This window comes from Rhinolophus sinicus, chromosome 15 (genome assembly GCF_057876585.1).
Source record: "Rhinolophus sinicus isolate RSI-liver-muscle chromosome 15, RSI-T2T, whole genome shotgun sequence".
Classification (NCBI taxonomy): Eukaryota; Metazoa; Chordata; class Mammalia; order Chiroptera; family Rhinolophidae; genus Rhinolophus; species Rhinolophus sinicus.
Genome location: NC_142515.1, coordinates 27937260 through 27955869, shown reverse-complemented (window position 1 = coordinate 27955869; position 18610 = coordinate 27937260). Strand labels below are relative to the sequence as shown.

At 38.3% G+C, this 18610-nt stretch overlaps 1 protein-coding gene across 2 annotated transcripts in view; it reads left to right on the top strand.

Moving 5' to 3' along the window:
- LOC148755171 (cytochrome P450 2C18-like) overlaps positions 1-18610 on the top strand; it is a 40568-nt gene continuing 21958 nt past the window's right edge. Inside the window, exons 1-6 of one of the 2 annotated variants that reach the window (XM_088791938.1) lie at positions 1-202; positions 1639-1836; positions 3034-3196; positions 3366-3515; positions 13522-13682; positions 15988-16164. In XM_088791938.1, coding sequence (XP_088648064.1) covers positions 1669-1836; positions 3034-3196; positions 3366-3515; positions 13522-13682; positions 15988-16164 — 819 coding nt within the window. In that variant the 5' untranslated portion in view covers positions 1-202; positions 1639-1668. The remainder of the gene's footprint in view (positions 203-1638; positions 1837-3033; positions 3197-3365; positions 3516-13521; positions 13683-15987; positions 16165-18610) is intronic. The other variant, XM_088791939.1, reaches the window with a different exon arrangement.

Sequence of the window (18610 nt, the reverse complement as noted above, 5' to 3'; positions counted from 1 at the left end):
ACCGAATCTTACTCAGTACACACTCAGCAAGTACTGGGAACTTGTTTGAACTGAATGTTTTGCGTGGAAGGAAGCTGCAGAACTCCGGGGATGTGGACCTGAGCTCCACCCCCTGCATTCTGTGCGTCCTTGACATAGGTGCTGAAACTTCCAGGACAGCTGCCTCATCATTCAGGTGGGAATTATTCTATCTTAGGCAAAGGTGAGTGTATCAAAGTTAAGTAACCGATTTGTCAGCCTCGCTGTAACCATGAAGAATAAACTATATGTTATAAATGGGGTCTTGACAAGTCTTCACTTTCCTACTGAAAAGAGCTTAGAAATAACTGCACTAATCAGTTTAGGACCGATGTGATGCTATCTTTACAGAATATGTCTTTGTACAAGCATTACTGTTAGTGATGTAGTAACGCGTATCAGTCCAGTGATATTTGGAGCCTCAGAACCAGTAAGTGTTGTCTCATGTCCAAGTCTGCCTGTCATGCTGGTTCTCGGCTATGAGTTTGTTCCATGAAGTCCCTGTCTTCCACACGCCACAGAATCCATGCCTATTGTCCTGTCTGGAACCTCCCTTCCTTGCTGTGCGTTCTTCATTCCATTGTTTCTGACGACAGGCCACAAAAGCACCAGAAGCAGCTGTTTTGGGGGTTAACAGAGAGGCTGGGGAAGCCCTGGATGTCCCAGCCTTCCCCCTCACACTCGCTGACATGGGCTCTTCCCTCAGTGACCTGCACATGTTTCACCCCTGCATTGACAGAGAGGGCCCATCTCTATCTTTTATTTCTTCTCTTGAGAACCTATAGCCCTTTTATCCTCGGAGTCAAAGAGGGCTTCTATTTAACGTGAAGCCTGTTATTATGTGACCAGTCAGAGGGGGTGCACATTCAGAGAAACAAATGTTTTGGGGTTTGGTTTTGTTTTCCTAACACTGTGCTCGAAGCAGCTGTATTGTAAGCCATAGTGCACCACAGTGGGCATTTGAAAATACAAGTTCAAATCATAGTTTTGTCACTTATGATCTGTGTGATGCTGGATGGGTGTCCTGTTCTCTCTGAGTTTCCCTGTCTTCATTTGAAAAATAAAAATTAATAATTACTTTTTTCAATGTTCTTTTAGTGGGGGGAGTGTTTGATATTAAAATGTGTAAATTAGCTAATGATGTGTATTTGGACATTCAAGATTAATGTGTTGTTTCCTAGTTTATGTTAAGCTAGCTATCATGTTAGTACAGTACCCTAAAATATTTCAAAAGACGTTCATTTGCAAGGACATAGTATGCTACAGTTTGATTAACCATTAAAGGATAAACCTTTTTTGTATACAAGGATCGTCCCCAAAGTCATAACTTCTCAACTGGTCATTAATCTGAGAATCCAGAATTTTTTGTGTTTTTTTAAATCAAAGCATTTACTTCTGGTTCTCACCTATGTGGGGTGTTTTAAAAAAATTAACAGTACCTGTTACATCCCAAACCTATTAAACCAGAATCTCCAAGGGGGAGCATTGCAAAGAAGAACAGTGGGCAAAGTTTTTTATAAAAAGAGATTGAAGTGTATCGATCTAGCTGATTAATCACCTTAGGAGTCTAAGAGGCACATGTTGAATAGCAGGGAGAATCACAGAAGTTTGCATTTTAAGCTCACAGTTGTGTAAGAAGAGGAAGCTGCAATGGATCTAGTTGTCTTCCTGGTGCTCTGTGTCTCCTGTTTGCTTCTCCTGTCACTGTGGAAACAGAGCTCTGGGAAGGGGAACCTCCCGCCGGGCCCCACTCCTCTCCCAGTTATTGGAAATATCCTGCAGCTAGATGTGAAGAACATCAGCAAATCCTTAAGCAATGTAAGTATGTTTTATGTTCCTCAGCAGCTTGCAAAGGGTATGTAAATTAACATTATTTTTGAATAAAATTTATTAAAATATTTTAAAATAAATTTTAATGTACTAAAATAATTAAAATATGTCATTGTAAAGCAAATAGTCCCCATGGAGTATTATTTTTGATTTGTCATCGTCAAGAATAGTGGAACAAAGTAGTGCGTTTTTCAAGTGAGATACACTTAGGTCTTTGTCTGGTGGAATCAAAATAATAAAGTGGCAATAGATGGGAGAACTGCTCCTTTTTGTTTCACCACCATTTACTATGACTTTTGGCTGAAGGTAAATGGTAAGGTAGGTGTTTCTGATTAGTGATTTCATTCAAGAGTCATCTACCACAGAAACAGTGTGTTTGGTTCAGAACAGCCATGAACATTGAACTTCTCTGAAGAAGCCAGTTAATGGCCGATGTCAGGAAACAGCTTGTGATTAGGACCAGGATGAGAGAAAAAGCGACCAGGGCCACTGGATGGTAACAGGATCCTTTTTCCTCTGCACAAAGCTGCTGTCCATACCCTATAAATGCTGCAGGTGACAGAAATTGTTCTTCCAGGAGATGCTGCATGTCTGGGCACTGCTTCTGTGGGGCTCACTCGCCTTCTGTGCTAGTGATACCAGCAGATCACACCTGGGCTGGGCCTTTGAGGCGCCTGGGGTGATATGAAACATACATTTTCCAGTATTCATCACAGGGCTACTGAATCAGAATTCTGATGGGAACAGTGGTACCAGTGATCCTGAGCTACGCAGCTGGGCTTCGGTCCCAAGGTGGGCATCGAGGATCGATGGGCTCAAGCATCAGAGGTCGACTAAGAAGAGCTTCCAATTTCAGTCTTTTAGGTGGTAGCAAAGGGATGCTGGAAAGGAATTGGGATTCCTTGCCATCGGTTTCCTTACTTATAAGTGGGGCAAATGAACCTACTGAAGGTGCTGCTCTGAGGATTCGTTGTAATCTGTTCTCTCATTACCCAGCTCATTGCCTGGCACATAAGTGGCAGTTATTAACATTCACCCTCATAGTTATGAATTAAATTCAGAAAGATTTTAGACTGTGTGTTGTAGAATAAAAACAAAAGTAGGACGATGATATCATACTGAATCCGGCACAAAATATTATTAGATAGTGATTTCTTTTGCTAATATCTGCATGTCCTTTCCCAGCTCTCAAAAGTCTATGGCCCTGTGTTCACCGTGTATTTTGGCATGAACCCCACTGTGGTGTTGTGTGGATATGAAGCAGTGAAGGAAGCCCTGATTGACCTGGGAGAGGACTTTTCTGGAAGAGGCAGGTTCCCCGTGGCTGAAAGAATTAATAAAGGATTTGGTAGGTGTCCATTGTGCATGTTTAGCATTGGTAATAGGGGTGGGGAGGATGGAAAATAGGAATGTGAAGATCTCCTGTGCAAAGCTTGGCCCGTCATGTGACTGCTAGGTGTCAGCTTCCACCTCCCTGCCTAGGACCTCCCTCCCAGTTTCTGCTTACTTCCTTGTAGGAGTCCTCTTCAGCAATGGAAAGAGATGGAAGGAGATGCGGCGCTTCTCTCTGATGACCCTACGGAATTTCGGGATGGGAAAGAGGAGCATTGAAGACCGTGTTCAGGAGGAAGCCCGCTCTCTGGTGGAGGAGTTGAGAAAAACCAACGGTGCGTGAGTCTATACTCTGCTTCTCAGCAACTCTGACCTCAACAGACTGTTCTCTTCTATGATCACATCCTTGGAAGCATTTCAGGGTGGATCATATGGGTAGTGACCACCAGCCCTCATGTGGAGGAGAGAGGGTTTGGAGGAGAGAGGGTTTGCAGCAGAGAGGCAAGGGAGGTTTTGTGTATCTATACTAGTTGTGTGTGTACACCCATGATTGTGCATACAGTGTGGGAATAAAAGGTCACTTAATCCAAATATGCCCAGCTTTGTTTTCAAATCAGAAATCACGAAGAATCGTTTTGAGTCATTTCTTGAAAGAGGGAGCAATGTTTTTCCTAAAGCATAAATGTGGTTTCTTTATTCCAGAGCATTTTACCAGGTGATATTTGTCAAGTGGACATAGTGGTAATGACCTCATCAGATTCTTACAGAGCATGTAATAAGTGGTTTCACGTAATTGGCCTATATTTATATGGTCAACCTCACAGACATATTGAGGCTTACTTCCAAATCCCATGCCTACAGTTCTGGCCAGTAGTGATAATTTTCTATGGTTTTAATGCCTAGGACTCCCTTCTGCAGCCCTCATTTATTGTGCCTTCCATGTACAGAACTGTTTATTTTATTTTATTTATTTTTCAATTATAGTTAACATACAATATTATATTAGTTTCAGGTGTACACCATAGTGATTTGACATTTATATAATGTATGAAGTGATCACCCCAGTAAGTGTAGTACCCACCTGACTCCATACATAGTTATCACAATATTATTGACTATATTCCCTATGCTGTGCTTTACATCCCCATGACTATTTTATAACTACCAATTTGTACTTCTTAATTCCTTCACCTTTTTACCCATTTCCCCAACCCTTTTTTTATCTAACAGCCATCAAAATGTTCTGTGTGTCTATGAGTTTGTTTCTGTTTTGTTTGTTTGTTTATTTTGTTATTTATATTCCACACAGAAGTGAGACCATATGATATTTGTCTTGTCTTTCTCTGTCTGACTTATTTCACTGAGCATAATGCCCTCTAGGTCCACCTATGTTGTTGCAAATTGTAAGATTTCATTCTTTTTTTATGGCTGAGTAATGTTTCATTATATATATATATATATATATATATATATATATATATATATATATCACATCTTCTTCATCCATTTGTCTATTGATGGACATTTCAGTTGCTTCCATGTCTTGACTATTGTAAATAGTGCTGCAATGAACATAGGGGTGCATATATCTTTTCATATTAGTATTTTGGATTTCTTTGGATCAATGCCCAGAAGTGGAATTGCTGGGCCATCTGGTAGTTCTATTTTTAATTTTTTGGAAGAACCTCCAAACCCGTTTCCATCGTACCTGTGCCAATTTACATTCCCTCCATCAGTGCATGAGGGTTTCCTTTCTCCACATCTTTTCTAGCACTTGTTGTATAAACAGCTATTTTAAAACTATCAGCTTGAGTTATTTAATGTTTCTCACTACTTACTAGATTGTTTTATATATTTTAAGAAATAAATGCTGTAGCATAATCCTGAAAATCACACAACTCTTTACCCTGCCTTCCCTATTAGTTGGCTCTGTTTTCAGCTTTCCTTATATTCCTCTCCTCCTGTGGTGGTATATTAATCATGTTTTTTAATTTTCTCTGTTTCATGATGCTTTGACATCTTGGGGGCCTTGCAGACCCAGAGAGCCACTACCCCTCTCAGGGTTAGCTAATTCTTAGATAGAGCAAACAGCTTGTCTGTGAACATGCCTTCGATTTGTAAACCAAACTATCCAAAGCCCATAGCCTGGTCACCTCCTTTATCAGACTCTCACACACCAAGCCAATATTCTCCTTGCCTGAAATCAACCCAGGACCAGTTACTGGACAACTAGGGACCACCCCTATAGCTCAGAGCCCTTCCCTCCCATCCCCAAATTTTTCAAACTATCCAATCTTAAGTTTTCTAAGCATACCTACCGGGCCTTGCTCATTCCTTCCCATGGAAACTCCAGCATAGGCTTTGGCCCATACTTTCCTCTAGTTCCTTCTGCCTCTTAACCAGCCTTGGTGTTTCCCCATGTGGCCCTGCAAGTTGCGTCCCCTCCTCTCAGGAACTGAGAGTAACAAACTGTCTTTTCAATGGCTATTGTCTCCTGATCTGTTGGTCTCACCATCTGAATAAAAATAAAATCCCAAGTACATTTTAAATTGTATTTTGGGAGAGATGTCATCAAAATGGCGGTGTGAGGTGACCTCTGTAAAGCTCCCCTGGAATTTACAACTAATCGAACAACAATAATTCCAAAAAGGACTCCCTGCACAGCAGATACGTGAGACGAAGAAGCCCACTACTGAATTCACCTAAAGGTGGGCGAATCGCACGAGCAGGGGAGGAGGGAAGGGAGAAGTGCGGAGACAGAGCCACTTGGGCGCAGGACGCAGACCTAGCTCAGTGCTTCGAGCTCGCTATATCCCGGAACTACTGCAGCTGTGGGAGAGGGAAGAACTTGGACTGCTAGGGCTCCGCTTATGGCCCACAGGGCTGAGGGGGCAGCATATAACATGGCTGAACCCAACGCTCAAGGCAGAGACCTCGGAGAAAAGACTGAGGGAAGAAGGCTGAAAATGGTGGTTTAAGCCCTCACTGCCAAGCAGAGAACGGAAGCCTTAGGCACTGAGACTAACCTCCCCCTCCCTACCCTCCCAGAGCTCGCCCCGCCCCCACCTGCCCGGTGCTAGAAGCGGAACAGTAGCAGTGTCAGATCAAAAGAACAGAATATTTGCTGTTCTGAGAACTGGACCACAAACACAGATTCGCAGCCCAACTAGTTCCAGCAAAGGGGAGGGAGCTGTGGAAGCAGGACCGGCTGGTGGTCGCCATCATTGCTCTGGGCCACCTCTCACAACTCACCCCGTCCCTGGCCCCACCTATCTGGGCGGATCCCTGCAGGAGTAAACAGAACTGCTGAAACATACGGGCTCAAATCTGGTGCAGGAAGAGCTTTGGAACTTCAAAAGGTCTCCACATACCCACACGGACACTGCTCCCCGGGACCCAGGCGAACTATTAACAGAGGAGAAGCCCGTCTCCCAGGAAATACCCCCATTTTGTGAGAAGCTGGAATAGTGCAGAGAAAACATAGCACTACCATGTGAGAGAGAAAAAAAAAGGCTGCAGTCAGAGAGAAAATAAAACATTCTACCAACAAGTACTGGAAAACAAAAGAAAGAACTCTTCCTAACAACCTGTTGCAGAAGCCACTCCTGTAGATGTCTAGGAAGAGAAATAATAAATCAGTAATTGCCATGAATAACCAAGGCAACAAGACAGCTCAGAAAGAAAGTGAAAAGTCTCCAGAAAAGGAACTTAAAGATATGGAAATACGTGACTTAAGTGACAGAGAATTCAAGATTGCAGTTCTGAAAAAACTCAACGAGATGCAAGAAAACACAGAAAGGCAGTTTAATGAACTCAGAAAAACAATCAAAGAACAACATGAGCATTATACGAAAGAGATTGAAATGTTAAAAAAGAACCAAATAGAATTTCTGGAGATTAAGAACTCAATAGAAGAAATTAAGAATGAAATAACCAGCTTAGGTAGTAGAGTTGACCAGATGGAAGAAAGAATCAGTGACATTGAAGCTAGAAACCTGGAATTACACAGATGGAAGAAGAAAGAGACTTGAGACTTAAAAGAAATGAAAGAACTCTACAAGAACTTTCTGACTCCATCAGAAAGAGCAATATAAGAATAATGGACATACCAGAAGGAGAAGAAAGAGAGAAGGGAGCAGAGACTATATTCAAACAAATTGTTGATGAGAACTTCCCAAACTTGTGGACAGAACTGGATTCTCGAATCCAAGAAGCAAATAGAACACCTAATTACCTCAATCCCAACAGGCCTTCTCCAAGGCACATTGTATTGAAGCTGTCTAAAATCAACGACAAAAAAAGAATCCTCAAGGCAGCCAAGGACAAGAAGATGGTAACCTACAAAGGAAAGCCCATTAGATTGTCATCAGATTTTTCAGCAGAAACTCTACAAGCTAGGAGGGAGTGGACCAAATATTCAAACTATTGAAAGAGAGAAATTATGAGCCAAGAATAATATATCCAGCAAAGATATCCTTTAGATATGAAGGAAAATAAAGACCTTTCCAGACATACAGAAGCTGAAGGAATTTTCTAATACAGGACCTGCACTACAAGAAATATTAAAGGAGGCTATTTGACCACCATCAACAGGGACAATTTGTGGCAACCAAAACATAAAAAGGGGGAGAGTAAAGGCCTGAACTAGAATATGGGAATGGAGAAAAAAGCGTGCTGAAGAAAATGGAATACTCTAAATATCAAACTTTCTTTTACATAAACTTAAGGGTAACCACTCAAAACAAATCCAGAACTGAAATATATACTGTAATAAAAGAAGAAACAGAGGGAAACATCATAGAATACCACCACACAGAAATAATAGACAACAACAAAAAGGCAAAGAAACAATGGAGACACAGCCTTACCAGAAAACCAAAGATAGAATGACAGGAAATCCTCACATATCAATAATCACCCTAAATGTAAATGGACTGAACTCACCAATAAAAAAGCACAGAGTTGCAGATTGGATCAAAAAACTAAACCCAACCATATGCTGTCTCCAAGAGACACATCTCAGTTACAAGGACAAGCATAGACTCAAAGTGAAAGGGTGGAAATTGACACTCCAAGCAAATGGTACCCAGAGAAAATCAGGTGTAGCCATAATGATATCAGATGAAACAGACTTCAAGGTGAAAAAGATAACAAGAGACAAAGATGGACATTTCATAATGGTAAAGGGGACTATACAACAAGAAGACATAACAGTCATCAATATGTATGCCCCCAATCAGAGAGCACCAAAATATACCAAGCAACTACTAACAGAACTAAAGGGAGAAATTGACCAAAACACAATTATACTTGGGGACTTAAATACATCATTGACAGCTATGGATAGATCATCCAAACAGAAAATAAATAACGAAATAGCAGCCCTAAATGACACATTAGATGAAATGGACATAATTGACATTTATAGAGCACTTCATCCTAAAACATCAGACTATACATTCTTTTCTAGTGTACACAGAACATTCTCAAGGATAGACCATTTATTGGGACATAAAATCAGCCTCAGCAAGTTTAAGAAGACTGAGCTCATACCAAGCATATTCTCTGATCACAAGGCTTTGAAATTGGATATCAACTGCAAAAAGAAAGCAGGAAAAAACACAAATACACAGAGATTAAACAACATATTTTTAAATAACGACTGGGTCAAAGAAGAAATTAGAGGAGAGATTAAAAGATACATAGAAACAAATGACAGTGAAAATAATCCTACCAAAATTTTTGGGATGCAGCGAAAGCAGTTTTAAGAGGGAAATTTATATCATTACAGGCCTATCTCAAGAAACAAGAAAAATCCCAAATAAATAACCTCATGTTACACCTTAAAGAACTAGAAAAAGAAGAACAAGTGAAACCCAAGGTCAGCAGAAGAAAGGAAATAACAAAAATCAGAGCAGAACTAAATGAAATAGAGAACAAATAGACAATAGAAAAAATTAATGTGACAAAGAACTTGTTCTTTGAAAAGATTAACAAAATTGATGAACCCTTGGCTAGACTCACTAAGATAGAAAGAAGACACTAATTAACAAAATCAGAAATGAAAAAGGGGAAGTTATCACGGACACCACAGAAATACAAAGGATCACCCAAGAATACTATGAAGGACTATATGCCACCAAATTCAATAACCTAGAAGAAATGGACATGTTCTTAGAAACATATAGCCTTCCTAGGCTGAACCATGAAGAACTGGAAAATCTAAACAGACCAATCACCAGTAATGAAATTGAATCAGTCATCCAAAACCTTCCCAAAAGCAAAAGTCTGACACCAGATGGCTTCACTAGTGAATTCTACCAAACCTTCAAAGAGGATCTAATACCAATCCTGCTCAAACTCTTCCAAAACATTGAACAAGAGACAGTACTCCCTAACTCATTTTATGAGGCCAACATTACCCTGATACCAAAACCTGGTAAGGACAACACAAAAAAAGAAAACTACAGACCAATATCTCTGATGAATACAGATGCAAAATCCTAAACAAAATTCTAGCAAATCGAATACAACAATGCAAAGGATGGTTCAACATCTGCAAATCCATCAATGTGATACATCACATAAACAAAATAAAGGACAAAAATCATATGATTATATCAACTGATGCAGAAAAAGCATTTGACAAGATACAACATCCATTTATGATTAAAACACTTAATAAAATAGGTATAGAAGGAAAATACCTTAACATAATAAAGGCCATATAGGACAAGCCTTCAGCTAATCACATAATTAATGGTGAAAAAGTGAAGCCCTTTTCTCTACATTCAGGAACATGACAGGGCTGTCCTCTATCACCTCTGCTTTTCAACATAGTGTTGGAAGTCCTTGCCCGAGCAATCAGGCAAGAGAAAGAAATAAAAGGCACCCAAATTGGGAATGAAGAAGTTAAATTATCACTCTTTGCAGATGACATGATGCTACATATAGAAAATGCTAAAGACTCCACCAAAAAGCTATTAGAAACAATCAACGAATACAGTAAAGTTGCTGGCTACAAAATCAACGTACAAAAGTCCATTGCATTCCTATATACTAACAATGAAATCACAGAAAAAGAAATACAAAAAACAATTCCTTTTGCAATGGCAGCAAAAAGAATAAAATACCTAGGAATAAACTTAACCAAGGATGTGAAGGACCTATATGATGAAAACTATAAGACATTTTTTAAAGAAATTGAAGAAGACACAAAGAAATGGAAAAACATTCCGTGCTCATGGATTGGAAGAATCAACATAGTTAAAATGCCCATATTACCCAAAGCAACATACAGATTTAATGCAATCCCCAACAAAATCCCAATGGCATTTTTTAAAGAAATAGAACAAAAAAATCATCAGATTTCTTTGGAACCACAAACGACCCCGAATAGCCAAAGCAATCTTAAGAAAAAAGAACAATACTGGAGGTATCACACTTCCTGACTTTGGTTTGTACTACAGGGCTACAATAATCAAAACAGCATGGTATTGGCAGAAAAACAGACACATAGACCAATGGAATAGAATTGAGAACCCAAAAATAAAACCACATAAATATGGACAGATAATTTTTGACAAAGAAGCAAAAAACATACAATGGAGAAAAGACAGCCTCTTCAATAAATGGTGCTGGGAGAATTGGTTAGCCACGTGCAAAACAATGAAACTGGACTGCTGTCACCATGTACCAAAATTAATTCAAAATGGATCAAAGACTTAAGCATTAGACCTGACACAATAAACTGCATAGAAGAAAACATAGGTACTAAACTTATGGACCTTGGGTTCAAAGAGCATTTTATGAATTTGACTCCAAAGGCAAGGGAAGTAAAAGCTGAAATAAACAAATGGGACTATATGAAACTTAAAAGCTTCTGCACAGCAAAAGAAACCATCTACAAAATAAAGAGGCAACCAGCTGAATGGGAGAAGATTTTTGCAAACAGTGCCTCCGATAAGGAGCTAATATCCAAAATATACAGGGAACTCATGAAACTCAACAACAAAAACAAACAAACAACCCAATTGAAAAATGGGCAGAGGACCGGAAGAGACATTTCTCCAAAGAGGACAGGCAAATGGCAAATAGACATATGAAAAAACGCTCAACATCACTAATCATCAGAGAAATGCAAATGAAAACCACAATGAGATATCACCTCACCCCAGTTAGAATGGCTATCATCAACAAGACAAATAGTAACAAGTGTTGGAGAGGCTGTGGAGAAAAAGTAACCCTCATACACTGTTGGTGGGAATGCAGACTGGTGCAGCCGCTATGGAAGACAGTGTGGATGTTCCTCAAAAAATTACGAATAGAATTACCATATGACCCAGGAATCCCTCTCCTGGGTATCTACCCAAAAAATCTGAAAACATTTATACATAAAGACATGTGTGCTCCAATGTTCATTGCAGCTTTCTTTACGGTGGCCAAGACATGGAAACAACCAAAATGTCCTTTGATAGATGAATGGATAAAGAAGTTGTGGTATATATACACAATGGGATACTATTCGGCAGTAAGAAAAGATGATATAGGAACATTTGTGACAACATGGATAGATCTTGAGAGAGTAATGCTGAGCGAAATAAGTCAGACAGAAAAAGCAGAGAACCATGTGATTTCACTGATGTGTGGTATATAAACCAAAAACAACAAAAGAACAAGACAAACAAATGAGAAACAAAAACTCATAGACACAGACAATAGTTTAGTGGTTACCAGAGGGCAAGGGGGGTGGGGGGTGGGAGAAGAGGGTAAGGGGGATCAAATATATGGTGATGGAAGGAGAACTGACTCTGGGTGGTGAACATACAATGGGATTTATAGATGATGTAATACAGAATTGTACACCTGAAATCTATGTAATTTTACTAACAATTGTCACCCCAATAAATTTTTTTAAAAATTGCATTTTGGGTTAAAACTTTTATGGTAATTATTTACCCCTTTTTGCCAGCTCTAATGACCTATGAAGTGCTTGTCACCATGAGTCTGATTTTCAGTCTGGATTCCAAATTACCCTGTTATTTAATTCTCTCTCAAATGAAATAAAAGGAAAGATTAAAAATCCTATTTTAGCAGTGAATCACACAGGCAAAGAAATCTCAAGTCTTTCCCAAATTGTCCCCTACCTTCTAAAATAAAAGATTTTCTGAAAGGTTAGTGTCCTAGCATGTTTCAGCTGAAAAGGAGCCAGGCATAGGAGCAGTTAGCTAAACAGGCTTCCTATTATTTAATTCCTTATCATTTATTTCTTCACAATACTTTTGATTTAAATCACCCTTAATTACATCTATGATATGAATTTGGGGGCTTTTTCCATATAAAGTTTATTGACCATTTGATTTTAGCAATTTCATTTAAATATTGCCCACTAAAAGAAAATTTCTCCTCTGCTATAATTTGAATGTAAAATGATGGAATTGACCTAAATGATGGTCCAATAAAAAATTTATAATAACATACAATATTCTGTTGATGGCTAGATATAGCAATATCCCAGAATTCCACAAATGAGCAGCCTATGTCTACATAAATTAATTGTGGGGCCTGATTGGCTATGATGGACACTATTTCCTAGACCAGGAAATTCTTTTTTTTTCTACATTGCAATAAAGAAATAAAAGGACTCCATTTATCAGTTTAACCTAATTTGTTTGCCTTATGTGTGATGTAAGTTTGAAATGGAGATTTCTTATTTTACTTTTATTTTAGGCAAATCTGTCTTCTTCTGATTTGTACCATTTGTGTTAGTTTTTCTTCACATACAACATGGATGGCTTTTGCTTTTTACCTTTTCCATCAGATACCTGAATTTCTCCATAATCTTTCTCTCCTTAACCTTTCCCTTTGTTTATTCTACATGCGGTTCCTTCAACTATTTATTATATATAAAAGGTTTCCAGGTTTCTAACTATTTTCTTCCTTCCTACATCAATGCTTGATTGTCTACAAGCTTACCAGACAGATGTGATTCTGCATTGATAACCTGAATTATTAGGTGTTTTTAAAAGTGGTCTCTTTAAATTTTTTTCCTTTGGTCTTCAAAATAATGGACACTTTGGGTCAGAATCAAGTAAACAAGGCAGTGATGTAAGTGGATTATTTGGAAAACCATTATTCAACAAGCTAGAATGGAATGGTCAGTTCATATTTAAGGGAAAAGTGATGTGTTGATTTGAAGCATCCTGAAATTTTTGCTGATAAGGAAATTTCCAGGTAGATAACTGCTTTAGAGATTCTAAAATTACCATCACCTGTTATGAACAACAAAGACTTTTATATCTATATTTTAACAGCATTTTATAAATCTTTCCCATTCTTTAGCTTCACCCTGTGACCCCACTTTTATCCTGGGCTGTGCTCCCTGCAATGTGATCTGCTCCATTATTTTCCAGAATCGTTTTGATTATACAGACCAGGATTTTCTTAACTTGCTGGAAAAATTCAATGAAAACTTCAGGATTATGAGCTCCCCTTGGATCCAGGTGAGATCAAGATCCTCCCTTCCTGAGAAATCATTTATGCTCTTTTCTCTGACAAGTCCAAAATTCTGTATGGACCAAGCTGTGAAATGAATATTGGCAAACTGGACAAGTTGGGTATTATAATGCGGCAACTTTGGAAATCAGACTTTTTTTTTTTTTTTGCTTGCTATAAGTTTTTTATTTCTTTTCTTTTTGGCCTTCTATAGGCTGCAGCTGTTTGTTTATTTAGTGACTTTTCTACATTATTTTTGCAAAGTCTCTTCTTTGTTATGTGTAGTCTCTGAAATTTCTGTTCCTTTAGCTTCTGTGCATCTAGTATTTTGATAGAGATTTTGTTGAATGTGAAGAGCCAAAAAGAAGATAAGGGAGGAAAGGGAAGGGAATGGAAGGGAAAGGAAAGCAAAGGAAACCAACTCTTCCAGATTGGGTCTGTGCTGGGGATCTCCTTCAACATTTTCAACTGTGTCTTAGTCTTCAGTTGTTGCTCACTGAGCTTAGAGATTAGCCAGAGGTGAAAGCTTAGGGTCTCCTCAGGTCTTTTCTTAGCCCATGCCCTGTCCTGGGCATGTACAAAGCTTTGTAGATTTCTCAGGATACATGGTGCTTTTGAAGGCCCTAATTTGCCAAAGATACTCTCTCCCCAGCTTTTCTTCCCAGGGTATTGGTGCACTATTTTATGCCTCAACTGTAATCTTCTGCCTCAGGTGGCTGTGGGATGTTCATTCACCTTACAAGGTTTTTGAGACATCCCTGCTGCGTTTCTATCCTGAGTTCTAAGTTAGATGATACAAAGATAAGTGCCTATATCAGTCCTTCAGGTTGCCCCAGACAGGTCAGAACAGAAACACTATTCTTTGCGAGTAAGGTCTGCTCTGGTACCTCCAGAACTAGGAACCAGGGACCCTCATAAGAAGCTGACCTTGTTAAGACCACTGCCAAGCGAAGGAGGGGTGGGATATGGGGGAGAGGGGAAATGACACAAAGCTTTCCCACTATTTTTAAGTTGCCTTTTTCTTGATTCAGTTGCCTTTCATTTGATTGCTGTAAGCATTTGTTCTCTAGTGTTCTGACAAGTTGATTCTGACGGTGTTTGCTTGATTTTTTTATGTTTTTATGGAGACTCGGGCTTTTGGAGCTATCTCCTGCACCATTTTTGCTACTGTTGCTCTGTGAAGTGAATGTTTTGAATACCGTAGTCCTGCCCAGAGCTTAGTGTCATGGAGTGATCACCTGGAAAAGATGGCTGAGCCCTTTATTTTACAGATAAGAAAAGAAATGCCCGAATATACAGCTGGAAAGCAAACACACTGGCTCTCTGGCCAGTGGTTTTTTTCCACCAAACCCCAAAGCCCAGTTTCCATGAACTACTTTGGTGACTGCCCAGAAGCGTGGCGATAACACTCAATGAACAACCAGGCCCTTGTTGAAAGGCTTCTACTGCCTTTAAGGCTGGTCCTCCAGTCTCACTTAGCGACCTCTTCATCACATGATTTGGCAAAACATCTGAATTTAGGAAGGAAAAGAATATTTCCTTCATGGAGGGAAAATGTTTGGGACCACACATGCTGCCAGGAACACTGACTAGGTTGGGGTGTTTGATGCTCTGGTGGGGGTCCTTGCTGACAAAATAATTGAGCTTGGGATAACAAAATGATTGGACTTATGGTGCATGAACCATAAACATCACAATTTTGCCCTGTGCTGAGCTGATACATGTTATACTCTGCCTAAATAAAATTACATGATCTTAGAGGTCGCTTACTTGCTGTGGTGCGTAAATACTTTATCCGTAAAATGCTGAGTTGGATTTCATGGCATTTTTGTACCCCTCCCAGTTAGAAAATAGTGATTCTATTTCCAAGGCTGCTTTGTAATAGTAGCAACAGCAGGGAGTGAGTGTTTTGTGCTCTATATCAGGTTGCCCAAACTCCATTAGCTTCTATTCTTGTCTGTTAAATGTGAATCACAGTAGTAGAAGTAATTCACGCCATTCTATATATTTCAAGGTTGTAGAGAAACATTAATGTAAAAAATGAGAGAATTGACATAAAGATGTTTTAACACTATAAGGCTGAGGTATGAGGTATAGGAAAATATTATCATCTTTTCTCATCTGGTCAGAGTTTTCTCCCTTAAATATCTCTATCAGCACAGAGAATGACTTTACATGTACAATATGAAATGCTTCTCCTGAAGATAGGGACCACTTTTTATTCACCTCAGTTTTTTACTAGGGTTTAGCATATGTTATATATGCTTCAAAACATGTTTTTAATTTAATAACTTTTTGTTTTTAATCGTTAAGGTTTGCAATAATTTTCCTGCTATCATTGATTATCTCCCAGGAAGTCATAACAAAATACTTCAAAATGTTGCTTATTTAAGAAGTTATGTTTTGGAGAAAATAAAGGAACACCAAGCAACCCTGGACATTAACAATCCTCGGGACTTCATTGATTGTTTCTTGATCAAAATGGAACAGGTAAAATATTAAGGACAGATCAATTATGTGTTTGTCTGCATGTTTTGGTTCATTGGTTAGTTCTGTACTTTTTGGAAATGTTTAAGTGGTCAGGCAAGAAATCCTTAATGAATACTTTAGGTACTTATTGTATACATAGATCTGGATTGAGCATCATGAAAGATTTAAAATTAAATCGTTCAATAACTGGAATACACGCACCCTGTTTATTAGGTACTAATAAGCTACCTGAGGAGAAATAGAATGTGCAGCTCAGGTGAAATGGAAATACAAACAAGTTAGAAAATATGAGCTATTGAGCCGTAAAATGAAGGTGCGCGTGATCATTTCATGCAGTATGTGGGAGAGTGAGAAGGCAAGGTGGGCTTCCTGCATATCTTGGGAATTGATGTAGCACTTCAAATATTTGCAAAAAGGAACAGGAAAGGGAATTTCCGATTGGTAGAATGGTGCAATGAGAGGTCCAGAGGTGTGTGGTGGCAAAGAAATTAGATGGATGGAAGAGAGAAACCTTAACTGAGTGAAAGGTAAATGAAAATGAATGTGGATAGACACAGAGTTGGAGGTGAGGGGTCCATCAAGTAACTGTAAATCGGAATGAATGTCGGCATGAAAAGTTTTGATTTGATCAGTTATGTGTATGAACCAGAACAAGAGTAGGATGCAAATAATTACTGGGGAAAATTTTCCTGGGAGTTCTGTGGAATGATCTGTATGATAAGAATGAATCTCAAGGACCTGCTGTGAGGTTTTTTCATTTCTTTGGACTTTGGCTTAATGAAAGTCATAATATGTTCAAGATTCATTGATGTTGCAGCATATATCAGTACTTTATTCCTTTACTAATGGTTGAGTGATATTCCAGTGTGGATATATCACATTTTATATATCCATTTGTTGGTTGATGGATGTTTTGGTAGTTTCTGGGGGTTTTTTTGTGGGGTTTTTTGTTATTATGAAATGTCTATGGACATTTGTGTACAGGTTTTTGTGTATATGTATGTTTTAATTTCTCTTGAATATTTACCTAGTGGTCGAATTGCTGGGTCATATAACTTTATATTTAACCTTTGGAGGAAGTATGACAGATCAAAGATAAATGTAACAGCTGAAAATATAAAACTCCTAGAAGAAAACCTAGTTATAAAATTGGCTGTACCACTTTATATTCTTACCAGCACTGTATGAAGGTTACAATCTCTCCACATCCTTGCGGATGCTTTTTATTATCTGTTGTTTTGATTCTAGCCATCCCAGGAGGTGTAAAGTGAGTTTTCATTGTGGTTTTGATTTGCATTTCCCTGATGGCTAATGATGTTCAGCATCTTTCATGGTCTTGTTGGACATTTCTATATCTCTTTGGAGAAATGTCTTTCAATCCTTTGCCCATTTTTTAATTTGGCTATTATTATTTTTAAAGTATTGAGATGCAAGTGTTCTTATATATTATAGATATCAGTCCTTCATTAGCTATGTGATTTGCAGATATTTTCTCCTATTTTGTGGTTTGTCTTTTCACTTTTAAAAAAAAATTAATTGAGGTGACATTGGTTAGTAAAATTATATACGTTTCAAGTGTACATTTCAATAATGTACCATCTACATATTACATTATGTGTTCACCACCCAAAGACAGTTCTTCCATCACCATATATTTGACCCCATTTTACTTTCTTTTTTTCTATTTAATTTTTTTTTTTTTTTTTTTAGTGTCAGGTGTACAAAACAGTGTAATAGTTAGACATTTACACCCCTCACAAAGTGATAACCTCCCCCAATCTTCTATCCCTCTGACTTATAATATAGCTATTACTATTCCATTGACTATATTCCCTATGTTGCACTCCACCTCCCATTTTACTTTCTTGATAGCATCTTTAGAAATACAAAAGTTTTAAATTTTGTGAAATCCAATTTATTTATTTTTTTCTTTGGTTAATTGTGCTATTGGTATCATATCTAAGAGACTATTATCTAATCTAAGGTCATGAAGATTTACCCCAAGTTTTCTTCTGAGAGTTTTATAGTTTTATTTCTTACATTTAGGTCTATGATCTATTTTAAATGAATTTTTTATTATATTGTGAGGTATGGGTCCAACTTCATTCTTTCATATAACCAGTTGCCTCAGCACCACTTGTTAAAAAGACTATTTTTTCCATATGAATGGTCTTGTCAACTTTGTTGAAAATCAATTGACTGTAAATGTGAAGGTTTATTTTTGGACTTACAATTCTGTTTCACTGATCTATGTACCTTGCTTTATGCCAGTACCACACAATCTTGATTATGATAGCTGTGTTGTAAGTTTGTTGTTTTTTTTTAAGTTTTTGTGCTTTTTTTGGGGGGGGAGGAAGGGGAACAGGACTTTATTGGGGAACACTGTGTACTTCCAGGCCTTTTTTTTTTTTTTTTTCCAAGTCAAGTTGTTATCCTTTCAATCTCA